General features: G+C 41.3%; 3 protein-coding genes across 5 annotated transcripts; 2 read left to right on the top strand and 1 right to left on the bottom strand.

The window, feature by feature from the left end:
* The first annotated feature begins 5,563 nt into the window (after positions 1 to 5,563).
* On the top strand, positions 5,564 to 7,535 carry LOC130696389 (homeobox protein OTX2-like). The gene is made up of 4 exons (XM_057519476.2): positions 5,564 to 5,905; positions 5,985 to 6,744; positions 6,812 to 7,079; positions 7,152 to 7,535. The coding sequence occupies exons 1-4, from the start codon at positions 5,827 to 5,829 to the stop codon at positions 7,284 to 7,286; spliced, it is 1,242 nt and encodes a 413-aa protein (XP_057375459.1). The 5' UTR covers positions 5,564 to 5,826; the 3' UTR covers positions 7,287 to 7,535.
* A 79-nt stretch (positions 7,536 to 7,614) lies between these two features.
* Positions 7,615 to 15,083, bottom strand: LOC130696393 (EH domain-binding protein 1-like). 3 transcript variants are annotated; one of them, XM_059495357.1, is made up of 14 exons: positions 14,947 to 15,083; positions 14,526 to 14,632; positions 14,242 to 14,449; positions 13,983 to 14,164; positions 13,833 to 13,921; positions 13,254 to 13,764; positions 13,088 to 13,193; positions 12,557 to 13,027; positions 12,152 to 12,490; positions 11,814 to 12,081; positions 11,427 to 11,739; positions 10,530 to 10,603; positions 8,408 to 8,522; positions 7,615 to 8,322 (listed from the first exon to the last, which is right to left on the bottom strand). In XM_059495357.1, exons 2-14 carry the CDS (start codon positions 14,627 to 14,629, stop codon positions 8,241 to 8,243), a joined length of 2,862 nt encoding a protein of 953 aa, XP_059351340.1. In that variant the 5' UTR covers positions 14,630 to 14,632; positions 14,947 to 15,083; the 3' UTR covers positions 7,615 to 8,240. The 3 variants fall into 3 exon arrangements, with proteins under 3 accessions (XP_059351340.1, XP_059351342.1, XP_059351341.1); XM_059495359.1 differs by having other exon boundaries at positions 14,526 to 14,634; positions 14,943 to 14,959; XM_059495358.1 differs by lacking the exon at positions 14,947 to 15,083 and adding an exon at positions 14,782 to 14,801.
* A 231-nt stretch (positions 15,084 to 15,314) lies between these two features.
* LOC130696395 (uncharacterized) lies at positions 15,315 to 20,218 on the top strand. Its single transcript, XM_057519482.2, has 12 exons — positions 15,315 to 15,758; positions 15,825 to 15,913; positions 16,267 to 16,474; positions 16,537 to 16,950; positions 17,245 to 17,433; positions 17,683 to 17,832; positions 18,009 to 18,083; positions 18,921 to 19,028; positions 19,097 to 19,208; positions 19,281 to 19,619; positions 19,684 to 19,792; positions 19,878 to 20,218. Exons 1-12 carry the CDS (start codon positions 15,732 to 15,734, stop codon positions 20,062 to 20,064), a joined length of 2,007 nt encoding a protein of 668 aa, XP_057375465.1. The 5' UTR covers positions 15,315 to 15,731; the 3' UTR covers positions 20,065 to 20,218.
* The last annotated feature ends 364 nt before the right edge of the window (positions 20,219 to 20,582 follow it).

Below are 20,582 nucleotides of genomic sequence, written 5' to 3' on the forward strand. Positions count from 1 at the left end.
CCCCAAAAATCTTTTTTTTTTTTTTTTTTCGTCAAAAATTAAATACATATGTTGACGAGAGATCCTAATCATTTTGCCTATGATGTAAACGAACTATTGTTTTCATCGAAAGTGCATAGATCGAAGAGAGACACAGTCCCGCAGGCCCTCGACTTCTCCTTTTTTTTTCTCATACAATGGTCTCTCTCTCTGCGAATGTAACCCACATCATCAGAAAGAAGGAGCATCTGTGCTCTATTATCAATCGATTGTTGTGCGTCTGACAAGTGCACTCGTCCCTTTCTTTTTTTGCGGGAGGGGCCGTGATTTCCTACCGGCAACCTCAACAAAAGCGTCTTTTTTTTTTTTTTTTTTTTCTTGCCCTCTTCAACACACAAAGAGAGAGAGAAGAACAAGTGCTTGATAGATTGCGCGGGTTGTCGAGCATCGTGTATCGATTTCCCTTTTTTTGAAGAATAAAAATGGGGACGATAGACTAATTGCTTAGCACTTTGAGCTCCCTTTTTCTGATCAAGTCGAGTTTGTATTTTAGCGCTTTAAAAGTCTTTTTTTTAAATAATCCTAGGAGGAATGTTAGTATTTATCGAATTCGAAATCTGAATGGACTTTCTGACGTCTACGTCAAAACTACACCTTTCAGCAAGATCTCAATGATTTTCGCTTGTTTAGATTTTGACTGGCACAATGATTGACGTTTGCAAAGCTACTGTACGTCCGATCGATAAGATAATTTCTTTTTTCAAGTGAGCCCCATCAAATATGAAAACACGTTTTGATGGCGTGTACGTTTGCTTCGAAAAATGTCAACCGTTAGAACTTCCGCATTGCTCACTCGACCAACAAGCAGAGCAAAAAAAGGGGACCCTCTTTTTTAAAATGTTTAATAAACTTCTTGACTTTAGTTTCAATTTCTCATTCAACACAGTTCTTTTCGATACACTCGGTCAAACAAAGAGGAATATATTATATTGACTCGTGCCCTACTTGTGTACTACAACGTGTATGGAGGAATAGCAATAAAGAACACGATCAATTGGTTGCGCGTTCGTCCGCGCGGCTATGAATAATCACGTTCCCCTCCTCCTGTTTTCAACTGCGGTCTCGTCCAGATCAAATATTGACACGTGACTTTTGAAGTAGGCAGCTCGAAAATATACATTTTGGGGAGGGTGGGGTAAAGATAGACTTAATAAATGTTACAATTTGTGATAGGTGAAATTCTTGCATGTACTTTGATCGAACGATGAAATACAAAAATACAATTCGATTGAGCGGAAAAAAAAAAATCAAAAGCAAGGCCGGATTTAAAAAAAAAAAGAAAAAAAGAAAAAAGGTTCTATATCATCGTGATTGATTGGATGATGCAATCGAGCGGAAAAGACGTTGCTGCCTTCCTCACCGCCCACCCAAGTTTCTTTTCATGAACGTATTAAAGATAACACACGATCGCAATGTATTGGGCTGTTCGTTCTATATTGCGTCTCTTTCCATCTATCGACCGCGTCCAATAGAAAAAGAGAGGCCTTTGAATTGTTCACACACATAGTAAGGAAGAATACATTTCTTTCATTTCTTCTCCTTTACGTGCTGCACAATACCCGATTTAGTATTTTCCTTCGGTCCGGCAACATCACGAAGAACCTGAGCATTTTTTTGTAACGAAAATTGGCAAGGAAAAAATGGAGACCTTTCTCCCCTCCTGTTTGTGATTTCGGTATAATACACCAAGATATATAGGCGAGAGAATAGGTGTGTACTATCCTGGACGAACAATGTTTGGTGGGCGGATAAGGGCGAAAAAAAAACCACAGAGGATTTTCTTTTCTAAATCTTTGAGCAAAAAAAAAAAAAAAGAAATTGTTTAAGTATATAACCTGTCCACATAGGTGAATGTGGGTAGTTTGTGAACCTTCCTTCATAAGCCGGTCATAATTGGGCGAACTGAGGTTTCCTTTTCTCTTTTCTACCTTGGTGGACACGGAAAATCGATTAGAAAAAAACACAAGGAGAATAGGAAAAAAAAAAGACAAAAGAATCAGGAATCTCGATAAATAGATGGGGGGGGGGAGAGGATAGCGAAATATAAGAAAAAGGAAAACGATAAACCTTTAAAGAGAAAAATCGAGTTGTCGGATGGACACATGCGGAGTGTGTAATGGGAGATGGGGTTCTTGTAAGGTGTGTAAGAAGCATGCGCTGAAGGAGAATGGAAATGAAAAGGCGGAGGCTGCGCTACGAATAAGGGAGGAGTCTTGTTCAACTGGAGTCTTGTCGCATCGTTCCACGCCGATTGGACGCAGCCATCGGGGGGCAACCTCCTCCATGTCGCTACGTCACGAAAACAAATGCAACTATCGACCGTACATTTTTGACGTTTTAAAATAAAATAGGACGTTGCCTAATTAACGTACACATTTGGCTCTTTTTTTTTTTCGAATTGAATTCGAAATTAAATTGCAATAATAAGAAATTCTTTTTCGGAAAAAAATGGTCTATTGATTTCGTACGCCATTCCGACCGGTGGACACGATCCGCATCCACCCGAAAATGCGGATAGATTATTTTCTATGTCATGCGGTCTACACACAAAATCACCTCCTACAATTTAATCCTTGGGCAATCCTCTACAAAAAAAAAAAAAAAAAATAAATTCTTGCCCGTCTTAGCATTAAAAAAAAAACCCGGCGCTTTAACAATCCCCCTAAAAAAAAAAAATAATCGATCGCGTCAATGATTTGTTGGAATTCTTCCCGAATCCAACATTCCATAAAACGTATTCTCACAGAATGTCAGAAAAAAAAAATCAACTTAAATCATATAAACATCCCCTCTTTTTATTTCTAGTCAACACGAACATATTGGGTAATCAGAAATGATGAGTGCATAATCCAGAAAAATATGAATCAGCTCTCTTCATCCTCCCTCCCCCCCCCTGTTTCCCCTATCACTACCCGCTCAATCTCGACCATCTGATACATTTTTAGGCCCGAAAACGGATTAATAGGGTAATAGCCAAACAAGTACACATTTTGTTAATAGCATCTCTGTTAAGTGCAAGTCCCATCTGCAAAAAAGAAAAGTATTAAAAAGGGAAAGATGGCGGTCAAGCAATCCAATCGCATGTTGCAATAGGGAACGAAATATTACGGCAACTGATCAATATATCCGTCTCCCCCCTTCCTTTCCTCAACGTACGAGAAAATGACATTGCAAAGTCCAGAGAGGCACTCTGATAAATATGTGCGTTCCCTTTCGAAAAAAACCGGATGCGTTATAAGCTCTTCTCTCTCACGCACATGAAAAAGAAGAAACCCACCGTACGTATAAATCCATCAGGTCGTGCCGCTATATAACAGGCCGACACCATTTTTTTTTTTTTTTTTTTTTTTTTAGGCCTCCACACAAAATGTTAAGAAACTAAGAATTTTTTTTCGGCCAGCAGCGTGTTGACGTCTGGTCCTGTTCGGCTATTTTTATTGTGTGTTGCCGACTTCTCTTCAATTGCTTCTACGTGAGATATCAACGTCGTTTAGGATTAGCATCTACGCTGCTGCCTCAACAATTCTCCCTATAAATATATGTATATATATATATATCTGTCTGTTTCTTTCAGTGTGAGATGTGACGTTCACCACGAGAAATCTTTTTTTTTTTTTTCTCACCAATTCCAACGCATTGTCTGTTTTTTTTTTCTTTCGGTTGTGTATAGGCCCTAAATATTTCCTATGTATGTATAAATAAGCATTTTAAAAAATGGACGTAGATATTTCCCTATTTTTATTGCGTCAGTTCAAGGTTTCCTCCGGGCTTTTTAAAAAAATAATGGAGAACCAAAAACATCCAATGAAATTTAAATCATTAGACGTAATCAAAAGTATGTACATCAGTTGATGGTCCGTTCCATCATCGACCGCCTGCCCTTTAATCCTCGTCTTGTTTTTCCGTGTGCGCACTCACTCGGAATGCGTTCGCTTAATACACTCAGAGGAAAAATAAGAGAAAAAAGAAACAAATGTATCAGATATCGTTTTTGTTGTTTGCTGACACGTCAACAAGTGGCGAAAAATATATATACACACAGCCCAAACAACTAACCATCGGCTTTCACAATGCGGACACGCACTTACCGATGGCTATCGTAGATTGGGTCCCCCTCTTGTTTTGCGCGGGCAACACCATAGAAACGTCCATCCAGATGAAACCCCTTTTTTTTTTTTTTTTTTTCTTTCTCTTTTGTTGTATGTGCTGTGGGATTTACTTGTTCGTGGAAACTCTATCCTTTAATCCTTGCATCCAGCGTGTCTGTATAGCACCTCCCGTATGTGCCCTGGACGAAGAGAGAGGTAAAAGAAAAAGGCCCTGAAGGTAACCAAGGTGTCCAATTCCTTGCTGTGTGCAAAATCGTACGAAATGATAAGGTACATTGTAAAATCCGAGAATTTTATTTTATTTTTTTTTTTCAAAAACTTGTGTGTGTGTCTCGAGCCAAGATGTGCATCGTCTACCTGTTTTTTTCTTTAGGAAAACGGGATCATGTTGTTTTAATCCGATGGATTTTCAGATGGAAAATGTTCCATTCTTCTTTTGTATTTGGCCGTTTTCTGCACTGCTGACCTCTGCGTACGTTTTTATTCCAACGCACACTCGTTTTACCTTCTTTTCGAATACGCAAATAAAGTAGGGACTACGGTGTGTCTATTAACCGAGACGATATACAATAACAAAAATATTCTTCTTTCACCAATAACCCGATCGTCTTTTGAAAACATCCCCTAAATGTTATGCGAAAACCGTTGGCCACGAGGAATGTTTACGATACGCAAACTAGTTCATTTTCTATTCGTCTAATGAAAAAGCAAGAACGAGAAGACAATCTCTTAAGATTTAACTTGGTATATACTTAATGAAAAAACCTGCCTAGAAAGAACTGTTAAATCTATTGAAAAAGAAAAACAAAGGGGAAAAGCTTAATGAAACATTCAGATATCCATTGCAGAGTAACGGATGCGTTGGTCCGCAAGAGCAAGTTTCTGGCATCGTTTCGTTGGCTCGTCATCAATAGATGATGAGCCTCAAGTTTTTGCTGCACACACACACACAACGTCGGGCTGGATAATCTAAAAACTACGCTGGAAAAAATGAACTATGCCTTTCGTAACAGCAAAGATGTATACGAATATGTTATAGGGGCCGGATGTGTCATCCGTGAAAGAGACACCCGTACACGATCGAACTTGTGGCGCTCGCACACCACATACATCTCCGGATAAAGAAAATGGAATCGTTAATTATGAATCACTGATATTTCATTTATCAAAAGATATTGTTTCATATTTGATGACATCGTCGTCATCATTGTTTTTGATTTTGATTTTGACGATCTACATTTGTCTGTTTGTTAATATGCGCATAGTTCATTATCAAATGCGAAACGACCCGGATCAACTTGTTTATCGTTGTCCGTGGAAAGCGAAGCTAATGAACTTTTATTATTTTTTATTTATTTAAAAAAAAAATTATGTTTCAAACTATTCGTTTCGTTGTGTGCAGAAACATCAGACGCGATCAATAGGTTTGCCTTTGCGCGGTGGCAGCAGGTGCAATTCAATAAGGAAGTCGGAGGGCAAGCCAAAAAAACACAAATACATTGTCAAATATTTTCAAAGAAAAAACAAAAGACTGGCGTTTACAAGTTACGGAGAGCCTTTGGTGGATGGGCCAAATCAACAAGCGCAAATCTTCGCGACCCCACAACATAAGCCTGGCGTCCAGCACAAGACCATCTCAACGAATACGATCAATAACAGTGGCTCTTACTTTGTCGGTATGGCTATGGGAATGTCTATGACCTCCGACCCGCAACACCACTCTATGGGCAGCATGAACGGCCTATCCTACAGTCACGGTTAAATCCCCACATTCAAAATGCAACAATCAAAGCCTTAACGTTGTTTTTTTTTTCCAAAACATCAAAACGACATAAGGTGGAGCTGGACGGAAACAGAGGCGAGAAAGGACGACGTTCACTCGAGGACAGCTGGATGTGCTGGAATCTCTGTTCGCCAAGACTCGCTACCCGGATATTTTCATGCGGGAAGAAGTGGCCCTGAAAATCAGCCTACCGGAATCGCGGGTGCAGGTTTGGTTCAAAAACCGCCGGGCCAAATGCCGCCAACAGCAGAAACAGCAACAGCAGCCCCACAGCGCTGAAGGTGGTAACAATAAAACGGAGAAGAGGATTCGCAAACGAGGTCCAGCAGCCACAATCCATTCGACAACGAGCAATTCCAAACGAAACGTTGCGGACCCCGTGACGTCTGTTCTTCCGGCGGAGAGTAGCAGCAGCGCCGTCGGCCCTAGTCTTAGCTGTGTAACCATGGCCAGCAGTGCGGTGGTATCTTCATCCATGACGACGGAAGGCGATTCGAGTCTGATCACATCGCCTTATGGCAATTTAGCTATGGCACTCAGCCCCATTCCGGCCAATATGATGTGCAATAGCAATTCACCACCGTTGATCCAGCAACAACAGCTGATCCAGCAACAACATCCGCCCTTCGGATCGGCTTCCTCGTCCACCTCGACGAGTAGCAATTCCACCAATTACGCAGCGACGTCGTATCAATACCATCAACAGTCGATGAATCATTTCCATCAACATCCGTCGTCGTTTGGCACACCCACCACCAATAACAGCAGCCTGTCCGGCTTTTTCCCGCAGTACACGACAGCCAACACGCCAACGTTAGTTTTGTTTTTCTTACGTTTTAATTTTGAATTGGAATTTTTAAAATTTGGATTTTGAATTAAGTGTGGATATGATGCTGTCTTCGCCAACGATCGTAGCGGCAGTGAGCAACATCAACAGTGCAGGGACGGCCGCCGGAATGACCTGCGTCGCTAGTGGCGGAAATCATTCCGCAAATCAAGCGAGTGTCAGTTCGTCATTCTGGGCCTCACCACCGCCAATGATCGATTACGGAAGTTCGCCTTCCATGTTGTTACCGTCCAGCACTCAGTCGTCCTCGTCTTATTATTCTTCGCTGGACTATTCCCTTTACGCGCCCAGTCTTCATTTGGTAAACATATTTCTAAACACATTTGAAATTCTTTTGTTTTATTTTCTTAATTGTGTGTCTTTATAAAAACAGCCAATAGCTAAAAGCTCCGGGGTCGATGAAGTAGATCAGCTCATCCATCGGGATGCCTGCACCAAGAATTCTAGTCCAGTTGAAACAGACGACGATCAATCGTGGGCCAAATACACTAACTTTCAAATCCTCTAATCTGGAAATAAACGTTTCGGCTTCACTTGTCTCTTGTTGGTAGATCTCGAATTTTTTTTTTTTTTTTTTTTTTAGTGTGACAAAAGTTGTACATGTAGCGTTTTGCAATTTTAATTTTCTTTTGGGGGAGGGGAGGGTCATCGTTGATATATCTCAGTTTGTATTCCGAGTGCAATATAAATCCTTTCTTTTGAAAGTCCCATATTTCGTACGTGTCAGTGTAAGTGCTCGTCTTTTATGTGTGTCTCTCTCTGGTGAATACATTTTCTATCATCTCAAACGAATCCAATTTTTTTTTTTACTTGTATTATTTATTTTTTTTTTTTTTTTTTCGCGCATGAAAGTTATCCGACTAGACGCCGTCCAAATATGTATATCATACGGGGAGGAGGAGGAAGGGGAAATAAGAGGCAATTCATTTCAAACGAGGAGGCTAAGAGACACATTTCGGAGAGATGCAGGTGACTTAAGAAAATTATATTAAAAAGGAGTAAAGAAGCAAAGCTCAACAATGTACCTCTTGATTGTTAGGAGGAGATACAGCACACGACGAACCATCAAACACGTGACGTGCTAACATCTTTCGGGAGCAAGGAGGGGGGTATTATCACGCTCTTTTCGTTACACAAGTCGATGGATCTATTTAAACTAGCACTTTTCTTTTTTTTTTTTTATATAGAAAAAGGAGTATTCAAATGCGAAATGAGTTGTGGGGATAGTGTAGCCAGAGAGGGAGGGTAGCGAAATAGAATCATTCTCTTTCAATGGTGATCTACATATGAGAAACAAGAAAGCCATTGCCATCATTCTAGCGTTCGGCTACGCTAATTTTTTCAATCAAAGCAATATGGTATGGCATGATTAATTATTATGATTCCGTATTATTATTATTGTTCCGTTTTTGATAATTCCCGTTCAACTTCGCAAGAAGACGGGTAGGGTTAGTAGGCCTTATTATTGAATGACGCAGCCTCGGTCGTGATTGCTCAAATCGGCGTTGTGTACTTCCCTCTCAATCAGATCGTCTTCTTCGATGCTGCGGAAAAAGAGAGGAGAGCAAACAAATTGATCAAACCACAATTTTCACGTCAAATATTTGAACGAGCAAGCCAACCACTTACGCCTTCTCTTGACTATCCAAGTGGTGGACCAACTCGTCGCGCTTGTTGACGATGGCCACAAGTTCTTCGAGCAGCAGTTTCTCGCGTAGCTTTTGCGCCTCCGTTTTCTGCCAATCTGTTGTGTTGCGTAAATGAACGTGCAAAAATCAGAACACAAAAGAGGCCGTCTCACAATATTTTGTTGCACGTTATCAATGGGAAACGGGAGAACGTTCAAACGGGCGCCTTCCCTCGTTTCCAATTTGAATAATAATCAACTTATTATTCGCTTATTATTTCTATCCCCATACATATACAAAAAAAAAGGGGGAATGACAAGAAAGACGAAATGGAAGAAGAAAAAAATAAAATCGTGCTCTTCGTTCCACGAGGCTGGAACGTTACGCCACCAGGTTTTCTCTCTCTCTCGGAGAGCTGTGGGAGCTACGGAGAAACTTATAATCGGCTTACCAGCTTAGCCAACAATGCACTCAAGGCACAGAGCTCGCTCTTGCTCTTGCTCTTGCTCTCTCTCTCTCTGTCTCTCTTCAAAAAGTCAATGGCTTCCAAAAGAACAAAAAATACACACACATAGACACATAGAAAATGATAATATTTCAACTACACTAAAGCATCAGAGTGACACAAAGAACCTTTTGGAACATGTTACTGGGCTGCATATGTGGCCTCTAAAAAGAAAAAAAGAGAGAGAAAACTAGACGAGCCTGAGAATCGAAAGGCACAGCCGGATGGCCCAGCTAAACGCCATCCCCTATAACGGTAGAGAGCTGCGTACATATTTAGTTACTAAGTCATCTGGTAATATTTCCGTGGCAAGCCTATAAACACTAGCTCGAGGTGGAAACATCCAGCAGATGTCACATAATAATTTAGGGATTTTTTTTTTGTTTGTTCCTTAAGTTTTTCCTTCACGGATTCAAGATGGTGTACAAGGTAATACAACACATCCTTTACGTTGGGGTTGTTGCTGTTTATTCTCTTCTTAGCCCAATCATCTGATGATTAGGCAGAGGAGGGGGGGAGTTAAGACAAGAGAACTGCACAAACTACTAAAAACTTTTCTTCTCCAATCCGATTGTCTTTTCTCTAATGGGGGGAAGAGGAGGACCAACTATATTTTCTCCTACTTCTCAAATTACGCGTGAGCGCTACATCCAAGGTGGATAGCCGACCGTCTTTTTTAAGTACACCTTTCATGCCAATTAGCCATTGGATTTTCTAACCCCTCCCCTAGTGGCCCAACTTCCATCTGCGTCAATCCGTTCGAATGACCGTCAAAAGATTCAACGAAATCCCTCTCTGCCAAAGTGTTCCACTTTCAGTTCAAATGGATACAACGGAAAAAAAAAAAACGGTTGGGGCCCCCAAAGAATTTAAAACAATCCAATTGATCTCATTCGATCAAATGGCTTTTTTGTTATTTGTTTTATTTTGCTATTTTTCTTGCTGTTTTACCCTTTCCTGTGCTCTTAAAAAAGAAAATGAAAACCCTCCCTCCATCCCTTTTTAAACGAATCTGATTGGTTACGGGGGCGTGATCGAAGGCGGGACACGCAGACGAAACCGTCCGGGAACGGCGACACCTGCCTCAGGAAGAAAAAGAGGGCCAAAAGAAGAAAAGCAAAAAAAAATAAAAATAAAAACGAGAGAAGTACTAAAAGAAACGACACAGAGCCAGCAAAGAGTGTGTAGCTTTGCGTTTAGCTTGAAGAGGGAAACAAAATAATAAATAAAAAGAGAAAAAGAAAACTGACTCTTGAAAAATACGAGGGGAAAATCGATAGGAGAAAACGCTCGGAGGAGCAACGGAGACGACGAGGCAAAGAGACCAAGATGAAGACATAATAATGACCTCCTCCTATTTCTCTCTGCCCGCCCCTCTCTGGTTGCAAGCAACGTCCCGAAAGAGATAATCGGCTTAAAAGACACGGAGGCTGCATCCGTGCAGATATCACGCACACTCCCAGTAACATTGAAATGCACTGCAACTCTCTCTCTCCCTCTCCGCTAGTCACATCACCTCCTCTTTCCCACTGTCCGAAAAACTCTCTCCCAATCGCCCGTCTCCAATCAAGTTATTTAAAATAATAAAAAAAATATAGTTCAACTTTAAACGTTTTACCTTCAATAGATAAAATATCACGCAGCTCTTGGTCGAGTTGGACAAATCTCCGTTCCAGGTCGTCCTCTTTCTCACTGGAAAACAAAGAAAAGATAACATCAATCAGCCGTTTACATATGTCATCAAACATGCAATCACTAGCAGTACGCCCCTCTCGTTTTTGACTCAACAATAGGCACTGTGGAGGGGAGGCACGAAATTTCGGGGTTTTCATATGTTCGCAATCAAAGTCTGCGTGTGTGGGATGGAAGACGCAACATTGGGAAGTCTCTCTCGGGAGCAGGACATACAATCGGACGGGGAACGAGAGAGATGGAGGAGGAAGTACTCTCCATTAGCGGGGCAAGAAATTCAATCATCCCTTTGCGACGGATTAGAGGCAGCAAGCGACGGCGGCGTCGCATTCACAACGGCACCGTAAAAAAAAAAAAAAAAAGAAAAATGAGAAAAAAAAAGAGGGGCTGGATAGAGAGCGGGCCCAATCACGCGTGAGTTTCACTTTCATATCTCGTTCCGACTCGCTTTTTATCTCCCTTCGCTCGCTATATACTTCATTCATGAGACCGCAAATGAATTGGGGAGTAGGGTCCACCATCTCTTATCTCCCAAAGGGGGGGGGGGGGGGAGACGAGGGAAATGGAAAGAGGGGGTAAATGATTTTCATACGCTCAGTACACACGTAAATGGAATCGCGCTGATACCATAACAAAATCAGTAGTTTCCTCTCTCTCGAATCTATCCCTCCCCACACACAAAAACTGTTGAATGCTATCCTCGATCAATTCGTAATGAAATGAGAAGTCTGTTGAGGTTCCGCCGGGCGAGGTGATGAAGGGGAGAGAACGGGGAGGGGGATTGAGACGACAATGGATACGACAAGGAAAATGACAAACTTACAGAATGTTAAGTTGCATCTGACGGCGGATGAGAGCGTTCTTCTTGTTCACCAGTGTAAACCATTGCTGCATGAGTTGTTCTTCGGTCTCGTTGCGGTTTTCCACACCGATAACAGGGCCGCCACGGCTCGGCTCCATCAGCTTGCGTAGTTTACGCTCCAAAATGGCCGCCTGCTGGTCAATCTTCAACTGTTCCTTTTCCAGCTTCTCCAGTTCGTTCGCTATGTAATTGCTCGTGTCACGTCTATCGCCTTCGGCAGCGCCACTTGCGTTGCCGATGTAGACGGGCGTTTTTTCACGATCCGGTGTCTTAGCTGTGAAATGTCAAGACGTAATCACATTACGAATGTTTGCCTAAAGAACAATTTTTGAAGGAGACGAAACTTACATTTGCGATTGGAAGCCTCTTGAGCCTTGTCTACCATTCCTTTCAGGTGCTGCAAGCGGCTGCCACCGCTGCTCAGGAATTTTTGAATCGATTCCGTCGGGCTGGGACTCGGACTGTGGCTATGACTACGGCTGCTGGAACTCTTCCGGCTCACGCCGTTATTCAGCGGTTCAACTGGCGTCGATGCGGGGGTCGACAGACCTTGACGAGCTTCAGCGATCAATTTGCGAGCTCGTTCTCTCAACTGCTGTTGACGTTCGTCCTCTTCCTGCAAGAACATCGAACGTAAATAAACAAATGAACACAAATAACATTCTTTGTTATGTGAGTATGTTTACCTGTGAACCTTGTTTCGATAAAGGCTTGGCGGATGAAGAAGCAGCTGCTTCTCGTTTAGTTTGTTCCAGTAGTTTGCGAGCTCTCTCTTTCAAATCATCCGATTTCGAGTCTCGCGGATTGGATTTGACCACCTCGAGTTCTTCTTCGGCCGTTCCGGCGATGACCAATAAAGAAGGGACTTGACTATCACGGCGGATCTTTTCCGCCGACTCTTCTCTTGGACTAGGGCGTCGTTCCGGGCTTTCATTCGCCACTTTAGTTGGGGCTTCGTCTTCGTCGTCAGAGCCGAACGGATCCGTCAGTTGCTGACGGGTCATCAACGGAGGACCGTTCCTCACCTAAACGAAGGCCATCACGTATGCAAATTAATTTCCGTTTTGTATGGTTAAATAATGAGGAGGTACCTGACTGGGTCGGGCTGGAGGTTCTACTGGACTGGAAGGCGATTTCTCTTTTGTTGGCGATAAAACTTTGCCAAATTTGATTAATTCTGATGTGAGGGACTTCGCCTTGTCTTTGACCATCTGTACGGCCGCAGCGGCAGTGGCCGTTCCGGAAGCGATCATGACATTTTCTTCCGTGGGACTAACCCGTTGTTCGCGACGGAAGATAACTCCAGTGCCACTTCCGCTGCTCTGCCTTCGTCTTCTTCCAGCTTCTTCTTCGGCGGCTTTCAGTTCTTGACTAATAATCTCTCGTGTGATTTTGCTCCTTTCCGACTGATTATCCGTAGGATTTTGAGAAATGGACGTGTAGGAAACATCTTCGCTACCACCTGCAAGCTGAGCAACCGACATCTCCTGACCAGTAAAATGGGCCCGCAACTGATGCAGATACGTCATGACGGCCAATTTGTCGGGCACGTTTAATAAAACCTGAAATAAGAGCAACGTATTCAAATTCTGTAATTGTGTAAAACGACGATTTATCCATACCATGTCGGCAGGTTCTATGACTCGAGGAATGCCCAGTTTCTCAGCAGTTTCGAAAGCCAATTTACAGTTTCCTCGAGTATCTTGGGAACTCAAAGACTCGAAATTTCTACAGAAATAATTAAAGCCATCAAAATAATGTTGCGAATAATTAAAAACCTTAACTTACATCAAATCTGGACGGAAACGATGCAAAATGGCACAGAAGGCCAATCCATTCCGCCAGGAAGTTGTCATATTTGTTATTCTTATTCCGCTATAGCCTTGCGTCACTTCTTGACACCATTCGAGCAGATCTTTGCTAGGGTTTACTGCCACAGAGGTGGGCTGAGCAACAACCGGTGTTTGAATTTCGATCGGTTGATCTTTGACTGCCACATCTGTCACTTGATCCAATGACGAACGTTCTTCCTCTGGTTGATCCACCGTAGGACGCAAAGGAACAGGCTCAGCATGAGTATTCAGGTCCAATGTTGTAGGTCTAGGCTTCGAACTTTCGTGGATTATCGGAGGTGATTCTGAAACTTGCTCTGCCATCGGTTCGCTAATTTCATTTGTTTTTGGGACGACAGACGGTTCTACTTTCTCCTCTTGTACCGGCTGATAACCTTCTTCGGTTTCCATAAGAAATTGACTGATTTGCGAAGTAAGATCCAATAGTTCTGAGTTGGGTTCAATACCTTAACGACGTGAAAATAAAAGATAAGGTATGAATGAATAGGTGTAGAGCTCGCTTCATACAACTTACAATCTTCTTCTTCAAAATCATCTAATGGAGCAATGTCTCCAATAGTGTTGACTGACATAAGACTGGCCAAGCTTTGCATGTCTTCATCCCTTTAGTAGGATAAACAATAAGGTACAATGATATGGAAACACCTAGATTAGCAGCACTTACGTGGCTTTGCCTTCTCTAATGAAAACGCAAGAAACTGTTAAATTTAGAGATGCAGAAACTATCTTTTTTGATGAGAGTGTCATTTTGAGCTTTACTGGCTGCTGACTTGGTACCATGCTTGCATACAATTTCATGTTTAAGCAAGCACTAGCCAATTGTCGACGTTTCCCTGTACTTGAAACCTAATCAAAAGTAATGTCATTATTCTTTTAGAACTCTTTGTTGTAAGGTTTTTATTTTTAGGAATATGAATTCTTACATCTTCAACAAAAAAGGTCCACATTTTATCTTCAAAATCATGTGATCGTGGGTCACCAAAGAGGGTTATGGAGGCTTCCTTATTTTCTGGAACAGTCCACACCACTAGACCCTTAAGAGGATTTTTCATTGTTGGATCCCACTTTCTAGGTTCTGTTACCAGTCTGCGGTTACGACGAGTCCATGTAACACAAAGCATATTTGGTTGCCTACATTTGAATGAAGGTAAGTGAAACCCTAGAATGAGTAACAATAACAACTTGTGATAAAACAAATATTACCCACCATTTGGATGTTGTTTCAACCACTAGTTCATTGTATGACACAGTGAACTGAAATTTGGCTGCTCTTTTGTTTACACGCTGAAGCCGCTTCCATACAGATCCCATTTTCTCTAGAGTACAAAATATGAAAGCATAAAAAAAATAACAAGAACTTCTGGGCAACTAAATCTCAAAAACTAGGTTGATCCAAAACACAGTCAAAGAAGAATATGACAAACTAAAACGCACGAATCAGGAAATAACAATTTAATCCTTACTGATCACGATTTGCCAAAACAAGCAGAAAGGATTCGATAGTTAGCTAATTGATACGAAATTACAACTTTATTGTGATGCTAAATCTCCAAATAGCAGACATCTTCCAACCTCAAACAAATTCAACGAATTTTGAAGTTAAAAGGAATTACACATATTTTACCTACTATTTTTAAACAAAAGGAGGGGCTATTCAAGGACGCCCATGAATGATATCAGTTCAGTAACTTAGTGATTACGCTTCCCTATCATTCCATAGCAGACAACAATTGTTCTTTATACACGCCGCGCCGATCAAAACACTGCGTTGAAGAGCGCACAGCGCGCATTCCCGCTCTTCCGCTTTCCGCATTTTAAGGAATAAGGGCGGAACAAATGTTTTGAGTTTTCCACGTAGTTTTACTTGATCGACACAAACTATAAATGCACTTCAACTTTAACTCGCTCTTTGTTATTTTATTTAAATTTTTTATACCGTAATTTAGTTTAATTAAAATAAATTGGCAGAATAGGCTTGAACTATCTTATATTATTATTATGCTGCCATGTAAACATGACCGAAGATGATACGTCTTTTTTATTGCGCAAGTTTCTACCAGTTTCGTCTTTCGTCATCTCCAGTCCTTTACGAGATCATGACTCACGATTTCACGAAAACAGGCATCACCGGGATTCGAGGTTGATGTACAAAAGACCGTGGCTGGCAACTTTCGAACTGTTTCTCTAGCAGACTAAAAAGCAAGTTTTTCCCTCCATTACATCGACAAACTGTAAGTGTATGACGTACATATATTTACAACTGTAGCCAGGCAGGATAGACTTCATCCGATGAGATTGTGTGCAACACGTTATCTTCTTGTCGGACTTTTATCTCTTTAGTAGATTACGCCCTTTCTCGGAATTTATCTGAACAGCTTATCACTCGCTGAGAAACTTAAGGTTATTAGAAAAAATGGCAGCCACGTCCATCGCAAATCCGGTAAAAATAAATTATTCTTACCATACATATTTTGAATATTTTTAAGATTGTTTTCTGTTTTACCAGCAAATGCCTCTCTTAACACCCATCCCTGGTGGTTTCATGCATGGGAAAATTATACGCATCAGGGGCTCACTTAGTCCTACAGCCCAGCGGTAATTTCTAATACTTCTTAAGGTCTTGCATGAATTACCATATTCTAGCCCTAGCATTTTGTTGAATCTGGAAAAGCTGAAGTTTCAAAAACACAGTTGAACACATTATTGTCAGGTTTCTATTGTGAAGTAGGTCTGAGTTACTCCAAACCTGTTATGGTTATCCAGCACAAGCTTTCTTTCATGCTGTTATTAAAAAAAGTGTTGGAATGGATTTTCTACTTTGTGTACAACCGATTTTCAGTTGTAAAGATGATTCATAAAAAGTTCTCATGTAAACAAAGCTTCATTGGCTTTGTAAAAGAGGAGTATGCTTATGTTTCAACCAATATTTTTCTTTTCTCTGTAATTAGTTTTGCGATAAACCTTCAGTGTGGACCTAATACCAATCCGCGAGATGATTTGGCTCTACATTTGAATGCTCGTATCCACGAGCGCGCGGTTGTTAGGAATTCCCTGATCGGCGGGCATTGGGGACAAGAAGAGCGCCATGGTTCCTTTCCCTTTGTACCCGGACAAGGATTTGAAATATTATTGCTCGCAGAAGTCAATAACTACAAAGTAAGTTTAATACCAATATTTTATTAAAGAAATAATGATTAATATATATTATTGTTTTAAAGATCGCCATAAATGGCCAACACTTTACTGATTTTCATTCAAGATGCCCAATGGAACGTGTCTCTTATTTGTCAGCCGATGGCGAAATCATGATAACTACGATAAACTTTGAGGGCGGCATGCATGGAGTTCCAGGCATGCAGGCCCCGATGCCTGTTCCAATACCAATGCCTGTGCCCATGCCTATGCCGGGAATGCCTCAACACGGCCATCAGCCTTATCCTTCTTCTGGAATGCCCCAGCAACCATATCCTGCCCCTGGAATGTACCCGACGCAACCAGGAATGGGTTATCCAACGCAATCTGGAATGGGTTACCCAGCCCAGCCTGGAATGGGCTATCCAACACAGCCTGGAATGCACCCAGCTCCAGGGATGCATGGGGCTCATTATGGTCATTTGTCACCAAAATCAGCCGTAAGTAAACAAAATAAAAAATACTTTCGTATTCACGATTTCGTTTACACACCAAATTTTTTTTCAAATGTCTCAACATTGTATCCTAAGTTCATCAGATAGTCCTGTTCGATTTCCAAGATTATAGCAACACACCAGATGTTCGGTGTAGGTTGGTTTCGTGTTTGTGTTTGATTTTTCTTCATATGGTTGTGCTTTGTCAAGTCCATGTGAAAATTTACCACAACGGTGCCTATGGACTTCCTATATGATATGTTGCTCTTTGAAACGTACTAAAAATCTTCGGCTTCGCAGCCCTATTATGATCCCTACGCTCCCAATCCTGATCCTTACACTTCCTATCCAAACCCATCCGTTTCCACCGGCAATACCGGATCTGGTACAGGATTGACCGGTTTGATAAATAAGGCCTCGACGGCTGTTGCTGGCCTTGGATTGGCATCTGGAGTCACCGGAATATTGGGATCTCTTACCGGAGGAGGAGTAAGCTTAAATGAACCCAGGCTCAGATCCTGCATGATGACTTCGCCCACATTTCTATCTGCGTTTTCTTTTTTGCTTTACTTGTGGATTTGTTTTTATCTTTTGTTTATTTTCTGCTAATCATCGAATCGTTCGTCTCTGGCTCGTCTCTTCCTCTTTACTAGCAAAAACAGCTTTTGTCTTTTGCTTCATCATCTCGTGATAGGTGTGATGGCACACCGTATTGTTTTCTTGTTTTTTGTTGTCCAGCACCGTAGCAGCGGTTATCCCGCTGCTGGTTACCCAGGCCAGCAACCGGGATACATGAATCACACGGGAGGAAGTGGAGGGGGCGGCCTCCTTGGAGGTCTGGGTACCGCGATGGGTGCGGCAGCTTTGGGAACTGCTTTACTCAATCCCGTAAGCAACTTAGCATTGAGGTGTTTCGTGGAGTAAACACGTAAAAAGAGAAAAGAGTATCGTTTTGTTAGAAATGTATTTTAGTAATATATAATGGTTTAAGGTTTTGTTTCTTTATTTTTTTTTAACAAGGCTTAGCGTCGTTTTGTTTTATTTGTTCTTGTATCGTTTTCTAGAAAAAAGCCGCCAAGAAACAAGCCAAAGCACAGAAAAAAGCGTTGAAATACGGAATTCCCCTAGCCGCAGTCGGAGTTGGAGCCTATGGTCTCCATCACGGAATGAAACATCACGGGTATCATGGCCGCAGCAGTAGCTCCAGCAGCTCTAGTGAATGAAAATGAATTCGTACTTCCGTTTGAAACGTATGGGAAGCCATGTACGCTTTCAATGCGTGAAGCTCTTTTTTTAATGGTTGTTTTTCCCTTTTAGATGTTTTAGGCCGTAATAACCTACAACTATAGTTCTTTGGTGGTTTGTTCCCCGTCTTTTTCTTTATTAAAAGCAGTGTATGAACTGTAACTTGCGGCCTTGGGAAGCTTTGTGATTGAAAAGTATTATCGATAGAAAGAAAAATATTAAGATGGCTTAGTTTGCAGTGATCTACATCAAATCACGCCAACGATACGTCCAAAAATGGCCTATTTCCTCTTAAGAATGATTTCGCTGCTTGCGTATAATTTTTTCACGATTACCCTCTTCTCAGCTGCGTTGGCATTTACAGCGTATCGAAAAGTTACTTAACAACCTAAAGGTTAAATACACTTTGATGTTCACATTGAAGGGGAATTTAACCACGATTAATTTATTTTAAACAGCTCTATCCTTCTTCGTGGGCTTCATTTTATTTTCCCGCAATTTCCTTTCCACAGTTTACAGCAGGAGTTTGTCTACATTTTACTCGCAGAAGGGGCTTCATATACACGTCCTGTTCCCTTGGAGGAAAAAACGCGTCGTCTGCTAGTCCATCTTCTGACAGAATGTTCACGTCGTAAACTGACACGTCGGTAAAAAGCTGAGACGTAAGCAACTTGTTCCGCACATAGACCAAGGGTATCGTACGCAGTTTGTAGTTTAGAAAAAAACAAAAGCAAGAAATGGGCCTTTGCAAATGTCCAAAGCGAAAAGTAACCAACCAGTTTTGTTTTGAACATCGCGTTAATGTCTGTGAATCATGTATGGTCTCCAATCATCCAAAGGTATATTATTTATTTGAAAGCATGTAAGAAAATTATTTTCATATTGCAATATTCATTGTATCTTTCAGTGTATTGTTCAGTCATACTGCCAATGGCTAAAAGATAGTGATTATAGCCCACTCTGCACGTTGTGTTCAGCAGATCTATCACATGAAGACTGCATTAGACTAATATGCTACCGTAAGTAAAAAGATATGATGACGTATTTGGCTTACCAACCAAGTAAAAGCTAAAATTGAATTCACGATACAGATGTGTTTCATGTGAAATGCTTGGATGCCTACTGTAGACAGTACCCAATTAACACAGCACCAGCAGGATATGTGTGTCCTTCTCCTTGTTCAAGTCCTATTTTCCCAGCCTCAAATCTTGTTTCTCCAGTTGCTGACGTCTTAAGGTCTGTTCTTGCAAATCGTCCATGGGCCAGAGAAGGATTGGGTTTACCCCTGTTGCCATATGACAATGCAATTGATTCAAATCCTCCTGAAATCCACCAAGTGAAAGTTGCAGCAGTGCAAAAAGAAGGAACCAATTACAGTATAGTTAATGTTGAGGGAGAAGCCTCCAACACAATTCACAGGAATGAACCTGGTTAGAAATCTATCATTCCACTATGATATACGTCATCCTAATAGTATCGTGGTTATTTTTCAAGTTGTTCACGCCAAACGTCCAATCGGTTTGCTTACTGACTCGGATCGTGACGAAAGTATTAACAAATATAAACGTCGGCCACCGTGGGAATCTTTTAAACGCATGCTAAGGTAAATTTATTTAGTTTTTTAAGCAAGCTCATAATATTGTTCTAACTATCGCAAAATGCTTTAAATGTATTTTTTTTTCTTCCAGTAACCTATTGGACCCCCACTCAAGAAATCGCCAACGAGGTCGATTTCGCCGACGTTATGCCTTGATTTTGGTTATGGCCGTCTTCGCACTTTTGTTAATTTTTGCTATTGGCTCAAGAATATTTAATGGCCCGCAGGATCTAGAGCCCCTAGACGCACCGTTTAATCATAGAATTGCCTCAAACTAACGGATAAAAAAATCGACTTTCTTTTAGTAAACATACATTTCCGACCTTAAACTAAGTTAGCCTAAAGCACACAGTTATTCTAATTATCTATCTCTTTCTGGCTTATATAATTACAAGAACGTGTAAGTGTATATATTACATTCGAATGAGAAAAGATGCATTAATCCGTTATGCGACCAACAACTCAACATTCTACTGATCCTCGAGATTATCACCATTTGAAGTATTTGGAAGAACGCAGACAACTGAATAGGTAAAATTAACCTGGTTAGTTTCGATGCCTACGCAATATTTGCACTAATTGTTGTATTTCGTCAAGCACACTGGGGCACTGTAGTGTTGAGAACCCTTTTTGAAATCATTGTGTCAATTTTTTCCCCCTTGAATAACAAAAGTCTCTCCCGAATCACGGCGCAGGTCACGTTGGACTTGCATTTTCATTTAAACAACTATATTACAACGTAAAAAGGGAAAGTATGGTAAGCCGTGTTTGTTTTGGGGTGATAGCTAGGTTTGAA

Source organism: Daphnia carinata, chromosome 5 (assembly GCF_022539665.2).
Source record: "Daphnia carinata strain CSIRO-1 chromosome 5, CSIRO_AGI_Dcar_HiC_V3, whole genome shotgun sequence".
NCBI classification, from domain to species: domain Eukaryota; kingdom Metazoa; phylum Arthropoda; class Branchiopoda; order Diplostraca; family Daphniidae; genus Daphnia; species Daphnia carinata.

What these genes read in the sequence shown, in the direction of transcription:
- LOC130696389 (XM_057519476.2), top strand. Translation starts at nt 5,827, where the DNA reads ATGGCTATGGGAATGTCTATGACCTCCGACCCGCAACACCACTCTATG. An exon ending in CGGCCTATCCTACAGTCACG is followed by an intron (nt 5,906 to 5,984) that starts GTTAAATCCCCA and finishes AAACGACATAAG; the next exon opens with GTGGAGCTGGACGGAAACAG. An exon ending in ACGACAGCCAACACGCCAAC is followed by an intron (nt 6,745 to 6,811) that starts GTTAGTTTTGTT and finishes TTTTGAATTAAG; the next exon opens with TGTGGATATGATGCTGTCTT.
- LOC130696393 (XM_059495357.1), bottom strand. Translation starts at nt 14,629, where the DNA reads ATGGGATCTGTATGGAAGCGGCTTCAGCGTGTAAACAAAAGAGCAGCC. An exon ending in TGATTTTGAAGAAGAAGATT is followed by an intron (nt 13,765 to 13,832) that starts GTAAGTTGTATG and finishes CACGTCGTTAAG; the next exon opens with GTATTGAACCCAACTCAGAA. An exon ending in CTCCAGCCCGACCCAGTCAG is followed by an intron (nt 12,491 to 12,556) that starts GTACCTCCTCAT and finishes GCCTTCGTTTAG; the next exon opens with GTGAGGAACGGTCCTCCGTT.
- LOC130696395 (XM_057519482.2), top strand. Translation starts at nt 15,732, where the DNA reads ATGGCAGCCACGTCCATCGCAAATCCG. An exon ending in CATTAGACTAATATGCTACC is followed by an intron (nt 19,209 to 19,280) that starts GTAAGTAAAAAG and finishes TTCACGATACAG; the next exon opens with ATGTGTTTCATGTGAAATGC. An exon ending in AATTCACAGGAATGAACCTG is followed by an intron (nt 19,620 to 19,683) that starts GTTAGAAATCTA and finishes TTATTTTTCAAG; the next exon opens with TTGTTCACGCCAAACGTCCA.